This window comes from Pomacea canaliculata, linkage group LG2 (assembly GCF_003073045.1).
Source record: "Pomacea canaliculata isolate SZHN2017 linkage group LG2, ASM307304v1, whole genome shotgun sequence".
Taxonomy (NCBI): domain Eukaryota; kingdom Metazoa; phylum Mollusca; class Gastropoda; order Architaenioglossa; family Ampullariidae; genus Pomacea; species Pomacea canaliculata.
Window position 1 is genome coordinate 625,632 of NC_037591.1, and position 19,406 is coordinate 645,037.

The window sequence follows — 19,406 nt, forward strand, 5'->3', positions numbered from 1 at the left end:
TGTGAGAGAAGTCACGTTTCTCAAAGCGGGCATAAAAAGAATTAAGCATGTTGGGATGATCACTCTCATTAATGCCTGCAAATGCCACAGGTATTTTTAAGAGTGTTGACCTTGAGATTGACAGAGGACATGTTCTTAATACCATGCTAAGCTGCCCTGAGGTCGCCACTACTGACCTGTAACTCAGCTTTATCCTAGTATCTTATCTTTGCCTTTCTAATGGCATCCCTTACCTCCCTACTTTTTGTTCATGTACAGTTCCAGTATAAAATATAGGTTTTTATTATTCAATTTGGATTTGAGTTCCTTCGTTACCCATGGTTTATTATTAAGAAAGATGACATTTTCCTTGGATGGTATGACAGTGTCAACACAGAAAGTGATGTACGAAGACACAGCATCAGCCAAGTTATCTAGATTGTCACTGGAATTATAAAAAGCCTGCCAGTCTGTGCAGTTGAAGCACTCCTGCAGGCGAGTGATACTCTCTTCTATCCAGCACTTCACTGTCTTCACCTTCGGTGTAAATCACCGAACATTGTCTTATACACTGGCACCAGGAGAATGCTGTTGTGATACGACTCTCCAAGGGATGATGGTAAGCGTAGAGCTTTGTAAGCACTTGGGACAGTGCCATAACAAATGTCAAGAATAGAATTCCTCTATATGGTGGATCAGGATACATATTGCTCATGGCTTTTAAATATCCGAGTAAGCCGGCAGTTATTAAAATCACCAAGGATAAACTTGGGAGCTTCGGGCAAATGGTGTCTTATTTGTTTATCATGTCAGCGATCAGGTGAGCAGCAGACGTGTTGGCACGTGAGTGTATATACACAAGTGTGTAAAACAGCTTAGGGAATTCCCTGGGAGGTAGTAAGGGCAGAGGGAAATGAACAGCAGTTCAAGATCAGTAGTAAATAGTTGTTCCCTGACCACAAAGTTGCAGACCTTTCATTTATATAAAAGCACACTCCTCCAGGTGGAGATTTACGCCTGTCATGAAGATCAAATTGCCAGAGCCAGTGCTGAACTTCTCCTCTCCTTCCTCTCTTCCCCTTATCTAGTCTTGAGGTAAGATATCAGTTGGAAAGTTGGAAATGTCAAGGTGGAGGGTAGCTGAAGACGGAAGAGTGCGAGAAGGTACTCATGACTGTACAAAATAGTGGTGGCACACCATCTTATTAACCAGTTGCACTTGATGTCCAGGAAAATACACAAAAGCACCACAAACAAGCAAGCTGCATGATGGTTACATTTCCACAATCGTAGAAGTGAACCCTAATGCAATATTATGACTAATAACTGAGAAGTTGATATGAGAAAATGACATCGTCAACAAACACGAAGACTAAATCAAATAAGTTGAAATATTTTGGTTTTAAATTTAAAGGTGGTAAGCATTTGCTAGCGTAACAGCTAGCTTCAGTGTGATCTGTGTTGTTGTATGCTTACAGCTAGTTCAACTAGTTCATAAACGTGGCCTTACAGCAAACTTCATGTATTCTTGTATTCTCTACTTTAGTATAGTTGTTTAAATGCAATATAAATGGTTGCTTAGCTTATGCATGGTTTTGATCACGTTCTGCAATTGCTGCTTTTTGAAAAATAAACTGTTTGGAAATTTTGGATGTCTTGTTTATTTGCACCAAATGTTTTGGTGATCATCATTTATGATTTTTCTTGTGCATAGTTTATTTGTATATATTTAATTTTAAAGTCTGTCTATTTGCACCAAACGTTTCCTGTACAGGTGATCATAATTAATATTTTCTTGTGCACATTTTATTCATGTTGATAAATCCACAAACATGAAGTTTATTTGAACTATTTATGTGCTTTTTTCCTTGCATCACACTTCTTGTCTAGCATTACATATGCAGGGAATTTTATTGCACATTACACATTATACATCAAACAGCTTAAGAGCATTGCTATTTAGTGATACCGTTTACGGTTTATATTTCCTGTGTGAAAGTTGTTGTGATGCATAATAGTACTCACACAATGACATGATTTTCAACCTAGTCATTGTGGTATTGTCAATCAGCATGTTACAATTAACCACATTTAAACCAGTAGTTTACTAGCTTTAACTCCTTCAGGAAATTACATCTTGAATATCCTAATTATTAGTGGTATCGTGACACTCAGTTATTAGTGGTGTTATGTAACACTCATTTTCATGCATAGCAAGAGATAAATATGCGATTATTGTCTTGAAGATGATTCTGGCATCTTGTGTGTCTCTTCTACCATAATCTTTATAATTGAGGGTGAGATAATGCTTTTCACAGGTTCAGAAGTTTATGAGGATGTTGAACGCCTGCTTAAGAAGTCCAGCACGCGGCGTGGCAAGGTGGATGAGCAGTTTGAGCGTAATGCACCAGCACGGCGATCTGTCATCATGGATGTCTTCAGCAAGTCTGGCACCTTACATAGGGCACTTTGGTGTGAGATGCCAGAGGTAGGTCCAGCACATTACACAGGGCACTTTGGTGTGAGATGCCAGAGGTAGGTCCAGCACATTACACAGGGCATTTGGGTGTAAGATGACAGAGCTAGGTCCAGCACTTTACACAGGGTACTTAAAAATGAGATGCCAGAGATAGGTTCGGCACCTTACACAGGCTGTAAGATGCCAGTGGTAGGCTTGCTCAGTAAGGCACATTTCATATTAGCTGGACAGATTCTGCAGTTTCTGTGGAATAGCAGCATGGATGAAATGTTTGGAATGTGTGTGCATTGTTCAGATTCGTAAATTAATGACTTTACAGCAACCGTTAAAGGGATTTTGACTGTATGCTTTGCAGGTCATCCGCAGTGGTATTTTGTCTACTATGGATCCACAAGAAAAAAAAATTCAGGAGGTACATAAAGTTTAGTTTCTTAAGTTACATCATCTGCACTTTGCAATAAATTATCCACAATTTTGTGTTGCCTTGGATATAGAGATAAAGAATTAAGACTTTAAAAATTTTAGATGAATTGCTTTGTGCTAGATTTTACTAAGAGTAGTTTTTGATATGGCTTCTGTTGTCTTGCCCAGCAAATGCTGAAAACCATGATAGACTTCACAACTTCTTCATTGGTTTTTTTCTGTCTGCAGTCCATGTTTGAGATCATGACATCAGAAGCATCATATCTGAGGAGTCTAAACGTCCTCATTAATGTTTTCCTGAAGGCACCAGAGTTTTCGGCAGACATGAGTGATCGTTGTGTTATTACAAAGCGTGAGCGGCAATTTCTCTTCTCCAATATTGGAACAATACGAGACATCAGTGCCAAGTGAGAGAATGTTCTAGATTTTTACTTATTTGCCAAATAGTAATTATGTTATCACCATGAAAACGATAAACTTTTATGAAATTTTTAGCAAAATAATGAGACAGTTGCGACAAGGATATGTTAGAAAAAAACATTGCTATAGGCACCATGATTTTGTACTGAACCAGCTTTTGATTGTCTCAGATGTGTAGAAAAATTAATCTGCAATGCTGACCATAATTTCTGATTGACCAAAGAGTTTTAAATCTGCTGCTTTTGACTGGGGTTAGGGTTAACCCTTTTTTTTGGTTTTGTTTGTTTTTGTTTTTGTAAAGCTATAAGTCAGTTTTTTACTTCTAGTATTAAAAGTTGCCCTGATTTTTTCATTTTATGTTGATAGCATCCTGAGTTTTCTAGTTAATGTTTGTGGTGACTTACAGCACTTTTAGAGGCATTTTAAAGATATTTTATGAATTTTGCAATGTTTATTTTTGTGCAAAAGTTGATGATCTCTCAAGCCTTTTTCCTGAGCCATTAAAGGCATGACCTTGCTTGTGACAGATTTTTGGCCGACCTGGAAGCCCGGTGGCAGAAGTCTGTTGTTATGGGTGACATCTGTGACATAGTGGCTGAGCATGCAGAGAAAAACTTTGAGCCATATATTCGCTACTGCAGCAACCAGGCATTTCAGGAGAGGGCACTGGAATCTTTGCAGTAAGGGGAAAATGTTAATTTTGATGAGGACTGCATTAAACTCTCAACAATATTTGGAGGCTAAATCATAATTTATACAGAAGTCATTGGATTTGACCTGGCACATCACACAGACTAAAACCTTTCAGGATACCTTCGAGGACGGTAACAGGAAGGTGGGCAGCGGAAAAAAACTGGCTGGTAATTATCAAAAGAATAGATTAACCATACCTGACAGGACTTGCTTACCATCTCTGAAAACACGTCATGGTGGCAGGCCTCATCGGCTGCTGTGGTTATCCTGATCCCTCATCTGGTGCTGGTCAAAGGATGAGTGAATGAATGCCCTAAACTATGACCTTCTCACTGATAGTTTAAGTACCTGATTGACAAAAAAATGTGTATTAGTTTGCAGAAATCAGATAAAGTATTAAGCCATTATGACTTTAGTGAAGGGAAAATGTCAGAAATTCCAGAAAATTGTTTTGCGAGGACAAATGGCAAAACATGCAAAAATATAGTATTAGTACTATTAGTACTGTGGCCAGCATGGACACAAGCAAATTGGTGAAATTGGTAGAATGTACAGCTCACTTGTATTGATCATTATGCTTTTATTTGTCAAAATAGTAATTTTTGAAATCTTGGAATTTTTAAAAGGTACATTTAAGTCATGCATACTGACACAAGTTGACAGGAATTCAGATTTTTTATATATGATTTGTAATGACAAGTAAAGATGCAGTAAGTGTATGATATTTGGAGAACAGTTGTGATAAGAATATCAAATGTACAGTCACAGATGTGGAGCTGTTTGTACTGTAGAAAGGAACAGCAGCTTCAAGACTTAAAGGTGTAAATAAGCTATGCTTGTATGACATGACTTGACAGGAAGAGAGTGGAGGTTGCGGAAGTGATGAAGCGGCTAGAGCAGCACAAGGACTGCCAGTATCTGCCTATGTCCTCCTTTCTTCTGCTGCCCATGCAGCGCATCACGCGTCTTCCTCTGCTTGTTGATGCTATTCGCCATCGCTTGGACTCTGGCTCTCCTCGCCATGCGTCTGCCACCCGTGCTTTGGAGTACCTTAATGGTGTTGTCAGGCAGTGCAATGAGGGTGCCAAAAAGATGCTGCAGATAGAACAGATGTGTCTGCTTAATGACAGTCTGGAGTTCACCAAGGTCAAGGTACACTTTGGTTTTATTTTGGCTTGTGCCTTGAAAGGCTTCTTTCCCTTTTTTATTTCTTGGTTAGGCTTGGTTGCTGGCTTTGTGTGTAACACAGGTTTTGCCCTCATCCCTATACTTCCATATTATCAGTCTGTGATGTTACATATGTTGTTAATCTTTGAGCAGAATAGTTCTTTGTGGTCAGGTACTTCGCTGTCTTATTAATTAAAATGACATCTTTTCAGATGTGAGACAATAGTAGAATTTTAGTATGTTTCAAATGGCAGACTAGGAGGATGTTGTTTATATTTAATTTATGTATCTTGATGATAAATATCAGTGATTGCAGATTCCATACAGAAATGATAGCCTTATAACCCATTTCTTTTTTGTAATTTTTTTTCCCTACCTTATTCCTCTCTCTACATGCATCATATTCTCTTTTATTGTCTGTGTGTGTCAAGAACCAGCGAATCCACCAACTCACTTGCTCTCGACAATTGTGCACTCTTTCAACAATAAAATGATTGCCTTGGGTTGCCCAGATGGAATGTATTGGTTTACTGGTCAAGAACTTTTACAGGACACAACAAACCATCACCGACCATGACCAACTGCCGTCTCTAAATAATCAAGTTATCAAGTTATAATGAAACTATGATTATCACCCAAACGGGAGATGGTCAGAGTCAGGAAAGGAGAATGCAACAATATTGAATTCAAACAACACAAATGGTCTTAAAAAATAGAATACCTATTACTCTACTTTACCCTTAGCAAGACTGAGTGTAATATGTTCAAGAGTTTTCTTTCCAATTTACTCAGGCGAGAGTCTCAGCATATCCAGTCATCCCGAAATGTCAGAATATCTGTACTTACAGTTAATGACGTTCTTTTAAAATCCTGGCTTAATCGTATACACCTTGCCAACCATAACCTTAGATTGCTTTGAAGAACACCTACAACCTAAATTGCTCAGAAGAATATAACTTCTGATATGACATCACTCATGGCACATGAATCTTGAGTTTATGAGTGCACACCTTTGCATCAGAAGCATGCCCCCAATCTCGTTCTCCTCCACAGGAAAGGAAGGCTTGTTGGCGTCCTAGGTCATCAGCATAGCCATCCACACATGAGAACAACTCTGTGGCGTGGAATGGTAGCTCTAGATGACATCATGTGTTAGTTCCTTATGAGTGATAGCTTGAAGACAGGTAATGTGGGGAAAAACCCGCTGCAGTAGGCCTGATATGTATCCAGGCAGGTGGCATGATACACCCCTTGTGTCGCACAGATGCTCGAAGTACCAGGGCTATTTCACACGCACCCAACTTTGCAACCTTGACTAGGTGAGGCATTTCATTAAACTGAGGTTGCAGCATACACAACGACGATCGACCTCATCGCATTACAATTTTAGGCTAGTGGGGACCGTGGTGTGACACCTCCTTCCTACGTGACGACGACCAGAAGCCCACTGCCTTTCACTCATTTGTGCATCCATCATTAAGAATGGGAAGGAATTGATTTAATGCATCTTTGTTACATGTGCAGAAATTCCCACTGGTCTCATCATCGCGGTATTTGGTGAAGCAAGGGGAGCTCACCAGAGTGGTAACTGAGGGCACAAGCCGTATTCCCTTTGGAAAGGGCTGGCGGGGTCCAGGCAAGGAACATGTCTTTCTGTTCCTGTGTAGCGACATTCTCCTCATCACAAAAAAACGAGGGTTAGTTTTTTCATCTTTTGTTTCACACATTAGATCATAGTCTGCTTTAAATAATTTCTACCATTTATTGTCAATACAATTCTCTTGTTGCTTAATGTCTACTTTTGGTATCACCTCCAGTTCCATCTTATTTGGTGTTAATTTACATGGTTTTTGTCCAGTTGTTTATTTTGTTTTTTCATTCTTTCCTGTTGGCATTCAGAGATAATTTAGGATGTGGTCTTGTGGGATTCCCAAAACATTTGTGCTGAATTATACGTAATTTAGTCACCATGGCCATGCACACCACAAAAATACTGTAGCTAGCAGGCATTTGAACATGTGGCACTTAAAAAATAATGGTTGGCATTCTTCTCACTGGTTTTAAACCAGACAACTGAAATCAGTGATAATAATCAGCTTTCAAATCAACCGTTTGTTCACTTCATTGTTGTCATCTTCCTTGAGGGTAGAAACATGAATAGGATGTCATGATTCTGTGTCTATAAACTTTTTACTACTGTTGGTCTCAGCCTCATTGGAAACAACCAGCTAGAAAGACCTTAGAAATAGGCCATGTTAAAGAGAAGGCAGAGCTAAACTGAATGAATGGAGAAAGCCATGATGCGAAGATAATGGGCAGATAAAATGAAATGTGTCTGTCAAAACTAATATCATTAAAAACTTCCTCACACTTTGTGCACTTTGTCACAAAGCAAAAAATTCTCTCTGACATTTGTCTTGAGACCTTACTTCAGTCTACATCAATGATTTCAGTATTAGCACTTTTAAAATTTTTATTCATCTCGAAAACAATACCAATAAAATGGAGAATATTGGAAGAAGCTATATCTTGAGAGGATATCTCAGAAATCTGATGTGAAAATGTGGACTTGGAATTAGAAGTAGGGAAGACAGCTAAAATGAACAGAATGAGAGCAATAATAAATCACCTGCCCATCAGAGTTCACTAAAACCTTCAAAAAAAGAATTAACCAGCTTTTCTAGTCGAAGAGAAGAATGGAGTTTGGCAGAACAAAATGATTATAGCAGGGCTTCTGCTTACGCAAAAAATTGCGTACAGTACGCATTAAAAGTTCGGAGGACCCTTCAATTTTCGTCAATGGAGTCCCCTTCAAATTTGAGCGAAGAACAGGGACCCCTTAAAAATCTGAAGAAGGGGTCCCTGGGACCCCAAAGAATTTAGCCTTAGCAGAAGCCCTGGTTATAGGCAAATTTACCTTTGGGTATCTTGTTGCAACTTTGTAGGAGACTAGTAATGACAGAAGATGGCATGTCATGAACTAAAAAAAAAGATGTGCATGTAGCTGATTAAATTCATTTACATCCTCAGCTTCTTTGAGATGATTTAAGTATTTTGCACTGTGTTTTGCTGTACATCAAGCGGATAGAGAGAAGGAAGAGTGAAATTAATGCTTTCACTTTGATGAGTATCTCTTTTACTCTCACCAGACCCCTTTTTCTGTTGAAGGACCTCTATTTTTTTAAATTGTAGAATAATCTCAGCATTGACAAATAAAATTTTACATTCTCAGGAATGTGTACCAAGTGCGAGATTATTGTCAACGCAACTCACTACACACAGAACCTATTGAGAGTGCAGAAAAAAGTCGACACTTGCCTCAGGGAGCTGTGAACTTGAAGCACTTGTTCCTTGTTGCTTTGCTTTCAAACCATGAGAGCAAACAGGTAGAGATGGTGCTGTCTGCCAAGTCAGAGTAAGTCAGCTACAAAACATTTATACCTATTGGTTTTGTTTGAAAACTGAAAAATGACTTTTCTAAGCAGATAGAAGTTAATGCTTTATCAATTTCAGGTTATTGCATCATATTGAGAAAGAATCTGATGACTGTTGCAAGAAAGTGCTAGTTGGTAGGAAATGGTTTCTTGAACGGTTCATGTGCAATAAAAACTTGATGGGTCAAGAAAGTCTTGGGTCAGAAGCCCACTTTGCACTGTGGTAGCTGGTAGTGGATGTAGATACAAGTGTAGGAAAGTAATGAAGCATGTCACATGCATCATTACAGCCAGAGAACGTTGACCAACAGTTAGTTCACAATCGATAAAAGCGTTGTTTGCTTGAATTGCAGAAGTGAGCGGACTAGATGGCTGGATGCTATTATACCTAAACAGTCAAACCCAGAATATGAGAGGATCTATGAAGACTGGGGTGAGTCTCATTGGATTCAGGATGGATTCATCAAAAAACATTAACATGTCAATTTATAATCATTTTCCAATCATTACATTAGAGTATAAAAAGATTAATTATAAAATACTATTATCAGTAAATACCCTAGTGATATTGTGTAAAATATGTGGAATAATAATTGAGCATAAGGTCCTGATCAGTCTGAAAGTGAGGAAATGATGCACAAAATGCATTGTGGGAGAGTGAACATTTTGTTACACAAATTAGCCTGTCTGTGATCATCTTTTACCTCTTTGATCAATTAAAAAAAATTAAAGCCATCAGGCATTTGTTTAGCCTGTATGGGTCTGGATTGATTTGACTTTGAGTGTTGGGACGATGTGATCTTAAGTGGAATGATTTATGGTCATGATGGAGTTAACTTGACTAAGGCAGAGGTCAGTATGGTTTGGGGTGAAAAAAATGGGGTTTTTTTTTTTTTTTTTTAACCAGTGCACATCAGTTGATTGTCCTTCATTGATGACCTTTCAAACATAAGATGCTTGTGACTGACTGTTAGTGTTTCATTGAAACTTTTTTCACACTTGAAAAATACATATGGTGCAATTTAAGGAGCATTTTTTTCTACCACAGTACATGTATATTGATTGATTGCTTTTACCTGGAAAGTAATTTCTCCTATAAATCTTCAATTAGACATGATATAAAATAAGTAAGCATAACTTACAAAAGCAAAAACAATAAAGAAAAGCCTCAGGAAATGGTTTTAAGAGCTTTATTTTTAACATTGAAATAAAGATGAGTTTATAGGTGCTGTAAGTTAGGGTTCATGGAATAAAAGCAGACTGATTAATTTCTCTCCTAATTAAAGAGGCTTCTGTTATGACCTGATTTTGGGGGATTTTAACAGGGAGGTTTTACTCCTTGGGAGTCTAATACACTTTTAAAGCAAAAATACTTTTTGTTCTGTAAAATGATGTTACTTTCCTGGCAATTGCCTTGAGTGACCAGGTCTGGATGTATCTTTTCATTATGCAGTATATATACACATCTAGTTTTCCACATCTAGTTTTTTTTTTGTTTGTTTGTACAGATTGTCCTCAAGTACAGTGTGTAGAAAAGTACATTGCCCAGGAGCCAGATGAACTAACTCTTGAGGAATCAGATGTAGTAAATGTTTTCAAAAAGATGTCAGATGGTAAGTATAACTATTACTATGCTTGGAAATAGCTTCAGCAATAAATGTCACAACTCAACAACTCCTGACATTGATAGTAAAGTGTAAATTATCACTGAAAGCGTATTGTGCTTGAACAAAGTCAATTGACAGTGGGACATCATGGAGAGGACATAGCACCTGAACTAAGTCAGTTTACAGGATGGCAGTCTTATCATCTTACAGCGCAAGTGATACTTTATGTACTTAGCACACAATTAGACAGTAAATAAACAAGAAACACAGGGACATAGCTTACCTTGTTTTTGGTTTGTTTGTTGTTGTTGTTTGGTTTTTTTTGTTATTTTTTTTTTGGGGGGGTGGTGGAGGGAGTCATTGTTCTTGAATGAACAGTTGTCAGACATGATCAGATGAAGTCACCAACACATGATTATCACATTCTCTCTTTCTTGTCTTTTCTGACTTTTACTTTATTTAGACGCTTGTGATATTGACAGCATAAGTTTTTAATTCATATTTGTGGTATTTGTTTTGCAAAATAACTGGTATAATGGCCCTTAAAAATAGAGCAAACATCTGTTGACCCAGCTTTATCCTGTTACACTTCACAGGTTGGTATGAAGGTGAACGCATCCGCGATGGGGAGCGTGGCTGGTTCCCAGCTGACCACACAGAGGAGATTAATAATTCCCATGTGCGTGCTCGCAACCTTCGCCTTCGATATCGTCTCATGATTGCAAGCCAGGAGTACACGGATTTTAAGTTTCCGACCAAGAGCTAGTGTGTGTGTTGTTCTCCTGATTGGGTATGAAGTCAGTGAAGCAGACTCTTGCTGAGTTGGTCATGTTGAATGACACGCTACTTATATAAACATCAAGAAAAGTCCATCTCAGATTAGGCCCCATGCAGGTTTTTGTGGGTAGGGTGTCAACAACTGTTTACCTGTGTGGCTTAGTCATTGGTGGGATGTTTTAGGCTGCTAAACATACATCTGTATGTCATTATCTGGAGCAGATGAGCAGACTTCATGATGCCATTCTTATTTCTATTACTGGAACATATATATACAAACATAGTCTCATTTACACCTGCTGAAGCTGTGACTGACATTAGCACGTAACCTGGTACTTTGGTTTCACACCAAACCTGGGACATATGGTAGTTCAATCTCACACTTGAAGCTGTGACATATGGTAGTTTGATTTTACATGAAGCTATGGCCTCTCCAGATTTAAGTGTCTCCTGGTTTCCTTTTTGCATATAAGAGGGCATTTTTGAACTGTGCTGATACACTTGACATTAGCACGTATAACAAGCAAGTGCTTCAAACCACATCGTGAATTTTCACCGTTCTTCTTCTAACAACCCAGACTATCAAAATTGTTACAAACTGCCTGACCTTTTTTCTTTTTAACCTTGGTCTATAAGAAGATAATTTATATAAATGGCATCAGGCAACTTGCACTATTGTCTGATCGTTTTTAAAGCAAATCTTTCAGCAAGTGTGGAGCATGCTGCAAATGTGCTGTTGACTCCATGATCTGTGAAAGTACTGATTACTGCACAACTTAGTGATGGTACTAATGTGTGCATTAATTTGTGAAAGTTTTTGACGGGACCATGCAAACCAGTGGCAGTGCAGAAGACAGTACTCGTGAGAAGATGTGCTGAGGACACATTAGTCTGCATTATTGATGCTGTTGAACACTGCTGATGTGCTATGCAAAGTGCCTCAGCATTTGCAGATGAAAGCACTTTGCTTGTCTGCTTTTTATACATTTTCCACCTACTCTTTTTTTGTTTTTTTGAGAAGATTTTAATTCATTCTGTAGATTTTTAAAAGTTGTCACATTGACCATTGCTTCTTCTTTGTTGCTAGCACATAATTTTTCTTTTTTTTTTTTTAGCTGTGTATGCGAGTTGGGATTCCAGTTTTCTTTTCTTCCTATCTTAGATGCATTCCTTTTTGGAAGTTGGTGCAAGTTTTGAAAATGGATACACATGTAATTTCTCTGCTTAAAACCTATTTTTGCAGAAGTTACATCAACAGTCAGCAGACATCTCACAATAAGCAGTTGTCCTACAGTACAAAGCATGTGGCATATGCATTGAGATATAGGTCTGTCTGTACTTCAGCAGTAACATGGGCTGCACTTACTTTATGATTTATTTACCTCCCAGTCATCTTTGCTGTGTATAAACTAAAATCTGTCACGTAGATAATGCTTGTGTTCAGCTAAAACACTTGGCAGGATATAGCACCACAGACTGTAGTAAAAGTGGAGATTTGGACTGATGATTAATGTCATCAGTCCACCTTTGGATATCATTTTACCAGAGGGCATTAGCTTGATTGTAGGTTGTGCTGTCCTCAAGGCATTGACTTGAAAATGATGGGTTGTACTGTATCACCAACAGCAGACAAAAACTTGCTCCTTTTTGTCTCTGAAGGATTATATGAGAAGATGGATATCACTTTTACAGAGGTTCATGTTTGTTGGCATACTTCACTCAGGCTATCTAGCAAGTCTGTGGGGTTCCTCATGTCTGCTACGCTAGATATACTGGGAGAAAAATAGGATGTATGGGTGCTGCCAGAAGATATACTCTAGATTACTATATACTGTATACTATGTAGTATATACTATAGTTTATTTTGTATGCAGGTTTCTTTCTGCACTGCTGGTTTTTGTACTATATATATCATGCCAGTCAGACATTTGAATGGTTTATAAACTGTGTCCAGCTACAGTTTCACTCTTACATATTGCTGCAAACCTTCTGGATGAGTGTACATAAAAACATATTTTGCAAGCACTCTTACACTGACATATGATGGCAGGCTAATTTATCTTTACCTATAGCAACATATACAAATTATTACATGTTTACATTGTTTGTAATACATCATTACATTTAGTGGCAGATACAGTTTATTACATAAGCAGATTAAATATCGCATTACATATAATGGCAGATGGATCATCATCATAAATACATTATATGTTTGCAGGCGTGTAAGTGCCTAGCATTATTTTTTTCATGTGCATGCTTGGCTGGGAATTATCACCAATCCTGTTGTCCTCAATAAACTTCATAGTAACATCATCGCAGAGATATTCAGTCCCAGGCTTGCTCACATTTTAGTGAATGTCTATAATCTCAGTTTTCTTATGATTTGCTATGTATTTTGAGTTTGTAAGCATTATAATGCACACTGTATTTTTATGCACTGTATTTTCAGAAGTAAAACTGTTATGCTGTGCTGATGTAATTCTTGTAGATGAACTGATGCTCAAAATATGTCTGACTATAACAAGGTTTGTATTGCGTTTTACCTGTAAGACAATACTGTTTTACTTGGAAGACAATTCAGACAGTTTTACCAGGAAGATAATTTTAACAGCTGGTAAACGATTTGCAGTACATTTACCATTGTGCTGAAGTTTCCAGAGAAATCAGGGCAGTCCAGTCCATGGACTGAGGAGTACATATGCTTTAGAGCTTGGAAAATTGTTTTCCTTCCACAGTTCCTGAATTGTGCTTACACATGTAGTCAAGGGGACAAATGTGTTGTCCTTCTACAGCTCCTGAACTGTGCTTACACAAGAGGGACAAATCATTATTTTCTTAAACAACAGCACAAGGACATTACCATTTGAGAGAGAGCCAGCCTGTGCAAAGTGAGATAATGCTTTTATCGGATACATCATATCAGGGAATATTTCTCATCATTATATGAGAAGATGTCTCCACATCACGCAAAAAAAAAAAATCACATAAGTCTGCAGCACAAGAGTTTGCTTTTCTTCACTCCAAGAGAACATTTCTGCTGCAAAAAAAAGTTTCACATAGTTTGATTGGCATCTATATTTCTTGAGTATTTACTGACTAGTCCCATCGTTCAAATGACTGCCTTGTACGTAATAAGAAAAGCCAAGCTCCAGTTTTGTGGTAGACAGTGACAAACAGCCAGATATATTCTTGACTTGCTGTTTGTGCTGACTGGCATTCCAGACAGCATTGTGGTGTTTTGGTTTGGCTCTGTTCTGATACAAACATTTGTGCACAGAAGCCAAGCACTTAATTTGTCTGTCAATCTATATTTATCATGCTCATACTTAAGTATTAAGAGACTGGAAGTATCTTAAAATGTCCCCATTTATGTCACAAGGCATGTGCCTAGATCTGTCTTACTAGCATATGCCTTGTATATGTCAACAGGTACATTGTATGCTTTTGACAATAGAATCACTTTAGCTGTGTGAATTTAGCTGATTAAAGTGCCTAGGTCACACACAAAAATGTATTCAAAGACAATTGTGTTACAAGTCAGGATCACCAATCTGTGCTTGTGCCAGCATTTCGTCTTTCTCTGTCATTGAAAATGTCTTCTTGTGTCCTTTGGAGTTGTGAATGTTGTTTAGTATTCTGTAAGCTTTGGGTGTTATGGTATGACTGTCAACGATGTCTGATGTCTTCCGTTTGTGATAAATTTCTTTTCCCTTTTTGCAAACTGTGTAAATTGCATAAGATGTGCTTATCTGTCAGTGTGTATCATTTGTTGTTCTGTCTTGCTAAATGTTACAAATCTGTTACTCGTTGGCTGGTGTCATACTCTCTAGCCATCACTACTACTAAAATTGGTCTGGAAAGTGAAGATCTTTACTATGCTTAACAGCATTTACTTTTTTTTTTGTAAATAAAATAATTTCACATGGCTGGGCACAATACTTGACTAGTCAGGCTTTTTTTTTTGAGTATGTATAAATTAATGTTGGCCTTCAAAAACAAGTACAGATAACCACATGCATATGCACACACAAGTACCTTCACTAGAGAGAAGATATATGGCATATCGAGCTATACAAGTTTGCTGACATATAACAAGTGAATATGGATAACTTTGAGCATCAAATTTTATAGTAAAGATGAGAGGAGAAGCCAATAGGTATCAATGACTGAACAAATCAGTGTAGCAGCCACGCTCACTGCTGTTTCTGGAAATGCTTGGGTCGGTGATATATATATACGGCCAGTGCCGTATGCAAAAAATATATATCCAGTGTAAAGAAAATCATTTATTTTTCAGTGTTTTAGCCCAGAACTACTTAAAAAAATCTTTAGGTATCTTCAAGGTTACAAGCTAAAAAATGTCATTAACCCCTTAACCACTAATAAGCCATAGCTGCCAGCTCAGAGAGCAAAGCCATAGACTGCTACAGAAAAACTTAAGGTAGCTACCTGTTTTTGCGAGACAAGTGGTCTTGAGATACAGTTTTTAAGTACATGTACATTTGGACAGTAGGTGCTCATCAAGGGGACAGTTTCTCAGCATTGCCATAGCACTAAGCTGCAGTACTCTAGATCTAGAGTTCTCTGCCAGGAGCTATCATTTGTAGAATCCAGTGCTTCAGCACACACAGAAAGTCGTGCTTATATTTCCAGCATTCAAGATCAGTTTGACATTTAAAAATTTTTATATTATAATTTAATTTTTGGAATTGTCTTGACATTTATATAGTATAAAATATGAATGATGCTCCCTCATTTGTGCTGATTAGATTATTTTTGTAAAAATGAAAACTAAAACAATACTGAAATTGTGACTTTCTTTGGCCAGATTTTTGTGTAAGATAAACATTTTTGTTCATATTTCTTCATATACTGAGAGCACAATGATTGTTACTCAGCCATAGGATGTTTGGCTGAATCATACTGCCAATGTGATGTGCGTAATACTGTGAGAAGTAGCATTACAGTGTGTTTGAGTTAGCTTTATTATTCGCACATTCCTAGTTTTACTTTTCTAGATGATCAGGAATTAACTCTGGGACTTTGTTTTAGTTTGTAAATGTTTAATTTAGTTTGTAAATGTTGGAAAACCTTGCTTTTTAAACTTTGGTTACCCCTACCCTTCTCCAAATTGTAATGACCAAATGTATCAGTCTGTGAACTCTTGTAACTCTGGTGATTCTATGGGAGGACAGTCATATCCTGCTTGGTTTCTTTCCACCCTTGATTATTTTCAACAAAATGTTATCTGAATGGCAATCTTTAAAGTTGTACAATGTATTTACAGTCTTTCATATATTCTGCCATTGATGTGTGCAGCTGTTTTCACAGTTGTTTCAGTATTGTTTATAATTTTGTGTATATGATAGAATAACCCACAATAGCTTGCCCGCAACATCTACAAATGTTTTATGCTTTGGTTCGAGTGGAGCTCATGCTGTATTTACTGGCTGTCACTGAAATGTTCCTTTTTGGGGGAATCTTTAGCAATAGTCTGCCATTCCCCTTTATGTTTATTTTAAAAGTGTATCAAAGTCTTTCCACTTTATGTGCAATTCACATGGATTCACTGTCTTATTCTTAATGTTTATCACTTTTTGCTAATGTTTCCACATGTTTGAAGACTTTTCCTCATGTTTAGAGTGAAATTTTGCAAAATGTTAAAGAGAGTTGCCAAACCAAATATGCTGGTTCTAATACAAAGAAAACCTTGAAAAAATTAGATTGACCAAGGTTTCATTGGCTGGTGCTGACCTAGACAGAGACAAGACCTGTTGCCATGTTTCATTTGGCCAATATTAGTACAGCCACTTCCTTGGAGCAAAAGTTGAGACTTCACATTATTTTATAGGGAAGGGACTCTAAAGTAGAGAGCTCGTACTTTCATGCTATGATCAAAAAGCAGGGAGTTTGCTTCAGACTGTTTTACACAGTCCTTAATATTGAAGGTATTAACAGAATACACATGCCTTTTTGTAGCACTTACACTTTTATCTTGCTATTTGGAATGCTAAAGAGTATTTTAATGGGTTTTTAAAAAAATCTTTTATCACATAATGCATAATGTTGTACGGAAGATGAATAGCTTTCCACCCACTCATTTTTATGAGTTTTATGTAGAAGAAACTTTTGTTTTATCCTATACACTAACAACTGCCCCTGTTATAACACAATTTTGACCTTTTCCACACAGTGTTCCTTGTTGCAACAGGGCCTTAATGTAGGCTGTGAATTAATTCCCCTGCGGAGAATACAAGCTCCAATGGACTGCACATTTTTATCGAGGACTAGCTGACATTGGTGAGAACCAGTTTGTTTTTGTTTTTTTTTAAACAGTAGTGTTTCATCACACACCTTTCCTCAAGAACAGGAGGCAGTGAAGGACATAAACCACACCAATGCATGTGGAGAGTCTGGTTTTTTTAAAATTAATGTTTATTTTTATTTTTTGATGTTTCTGGACATGCTGCACTAAACTGTTATGTTTGTAACCATTTTGTACACACGATGGCCCATTTGTATTTCTGTAATAAACCTGACTGAGAGACACTGGCTGTCTTAGTGTCATTTGTGTGCTGACTGGCCAGGAAACTGTACGAAGTTTGGGTTGTCTTTCTCTTTACCATCTAGGAGAAGCAGACTGTTCAGTGGTTAGAACATAACTCAAGCTGATGGCATGCACACTACTTCATCACATTAGATATTTTATTCATTCACCTCTTTAGGGGTGTGGAGACACTGTACACAAATAGCAGTTCATCCATATAATTTCCTTTTATAAAGTTTAAATAAATTTACATACACCTTGAACAAAATTAAATATAAAACAGTATTACATAGGGAAAACAAGAATGATACTAAAGATAAAGATAATAATAATAGTACCATATTGATATGACTGAAACCACTAATATTACTTATGAAAATTATCAAATAATTTTTATAAATTGGATGTTTTTCAGTAAATATTTTTTGTGGAGCAGAAGAGACTAAAATTTCATTGCATTAAAATACTAAAATAAAATTCTGGAATTAATCTTTTTCTTTCACTGTTGAATTGCAGACTAGAATATACTGGATTTTGTCTCCAATATCACAAGCTTTACGTTTAGTACAGCATCTTGATTTTGGTTCATTGTAAAACTGGAAGATTATTAATTAAGATTCTAAACTTAAAATATGTTACATAACCCATGTAAGACAATAGAGTTTTTTAGTTTTCACAGAAGAAAGAGGCTTTATACATTCTGTCATTCCAATATATATCCTTGTACAATTCAGAGAACTTTTTGGATTTTTGGATATATGTATGTAGATGTCAAATAAACATGAAACCTTATATTTAAACCAGCTGTGTGAAATGTTCAAATTATCCTGTTGGTCCCAGCCCTAAGCTATTCAATAAATCTTAAATAGCAGTAAGATTATATGTAGGGATTCCATTATTCACATACAATTTGTAGGTAAACTCATAAGCAGCAATAGAAAAACGTGTATATTAATAAAAGGATTCCATTATCGCAAATAAGACCACACGATCGTCCCAACACCGAAACCCGAATCTGTTTTCACAACCTTCGTTGATCTCACTTATATTAGTGGAGAAATTACGATCTTTATAACAGTTTGTGTGAATCTTTGTCAGGGTTATATAGACGTGTGTGTAATATCGTGTATTAGAGTATTCAATATCTACATCATTGAGTTTATTTTCATCAAAAGATTTTTCGTTGATGGATTTTTCTCCTTTTAATTGTGAAACTGCTTAATTGTATGCGCTGTCCTACTCTATTAAAATATAACAAATTCACATTTCCAGACTTTATAGGCAAAATATAAAAGTTCCAAAACTTGGTTCATCAAGACTCTCGACGAACCCTGTCCCCTCCAACTCGTCTGTTTATTTTGAGACTAAGGATTAGTGTATAATAATAATAGTATATAACTATAACAGTTAATAAGAGGCTATCGCACAGCGGAGACCCACGAGCATGTCGCGTGTCTCTAGCAGCTCTCGGCATCAACTGTATGTTGCCTTCAACAAAAGATGAAGGGGGAATTGACGCTTCAGCCATTTTAACGCGGTTTTTATTTGCATCACGTCTTTACAAGGGATACGATCGAGCCATACTCTAGTAAGTGTAACTGTAAGTGCGTGTGGACTGTAGTGCAGTGGGGGCTACACGCAGGAACCATAACCGTGTGCACGTAGGGGAGGTAACTGCCGCGGGCAGACAGTCGCGGTAACCAAGTCTCATGTCGTGCAGATAACACACAATAACCATGGGTGAGTACTATTGCCACCTAATCAGATAACGTCAGTGTCGCTCTTGATAAAATAGAAAGCTGACGGAATATCAGTCTTTAAAGCAACTTTACTGAAAATGGTGATGTTGTTTGCTTGAATAACAAGTATATCATTCG

The 19,406-nt window shown here is 37.3% G+C and overlaps 1 protein-coding gene across 5 annotated transcripts in view; it reads left to right on the plus strand.

Annotated features, from left to right (window-relative positions):
• Window positions 1-17,532, plus strand: part of LOC112557890 (ephexin-1-like) — a 54,362-nt gene extending 36,830 nt beyond the window's left edge. For all 5 annotated transcript variants that reach the window (XM_025228019.1, XM_025228018.1, XM_025228021.1 and 2 more), the window contains 10 exons: window positions 2,298-2,467; window positions 2,814-2,870; window positions 3,110-3,288; window positions 3,829-3,981; window positions 4,852-5,146; window positions 6,686-6,858; window positions 8,394-8,576; window positions 8,949-9,028; window positions 10,104-10,208; window positions 10,799-17,532. In XM_025228019.1, coding sequence (XP_025083804.1) covers window positions 2,298-2,467; window positions 2,814-2,870; window positions 3,110-3,288; window positions 3,829-3,981; window positions 4,852-5,146; window positions 6,686-6,858; window positions 8,394-8,576; window positions 8,949-9,028; window positions 10,104-10,208; window positions 10,799-10,968 — 1,565 coding nt within the window. In that variant the 3' untranslated portion in view covers window positions 10,969-17,532. The remainder of the gene's footprint in view (window positions 1-2,297; window positions 2,468-2,813; window positions 2,871-3,109; window positions 3,289-3,828; window positions 3,982-4,851; window positions 5,147-6,685; window positions 6,859-8,393; window positions 8,577-8,948; window positions 9,029-10,103; window positions 10,209-10,798) is intronic.
• Window positions 17,533-19,406: the final 1,874 nt, after the last annotated feature.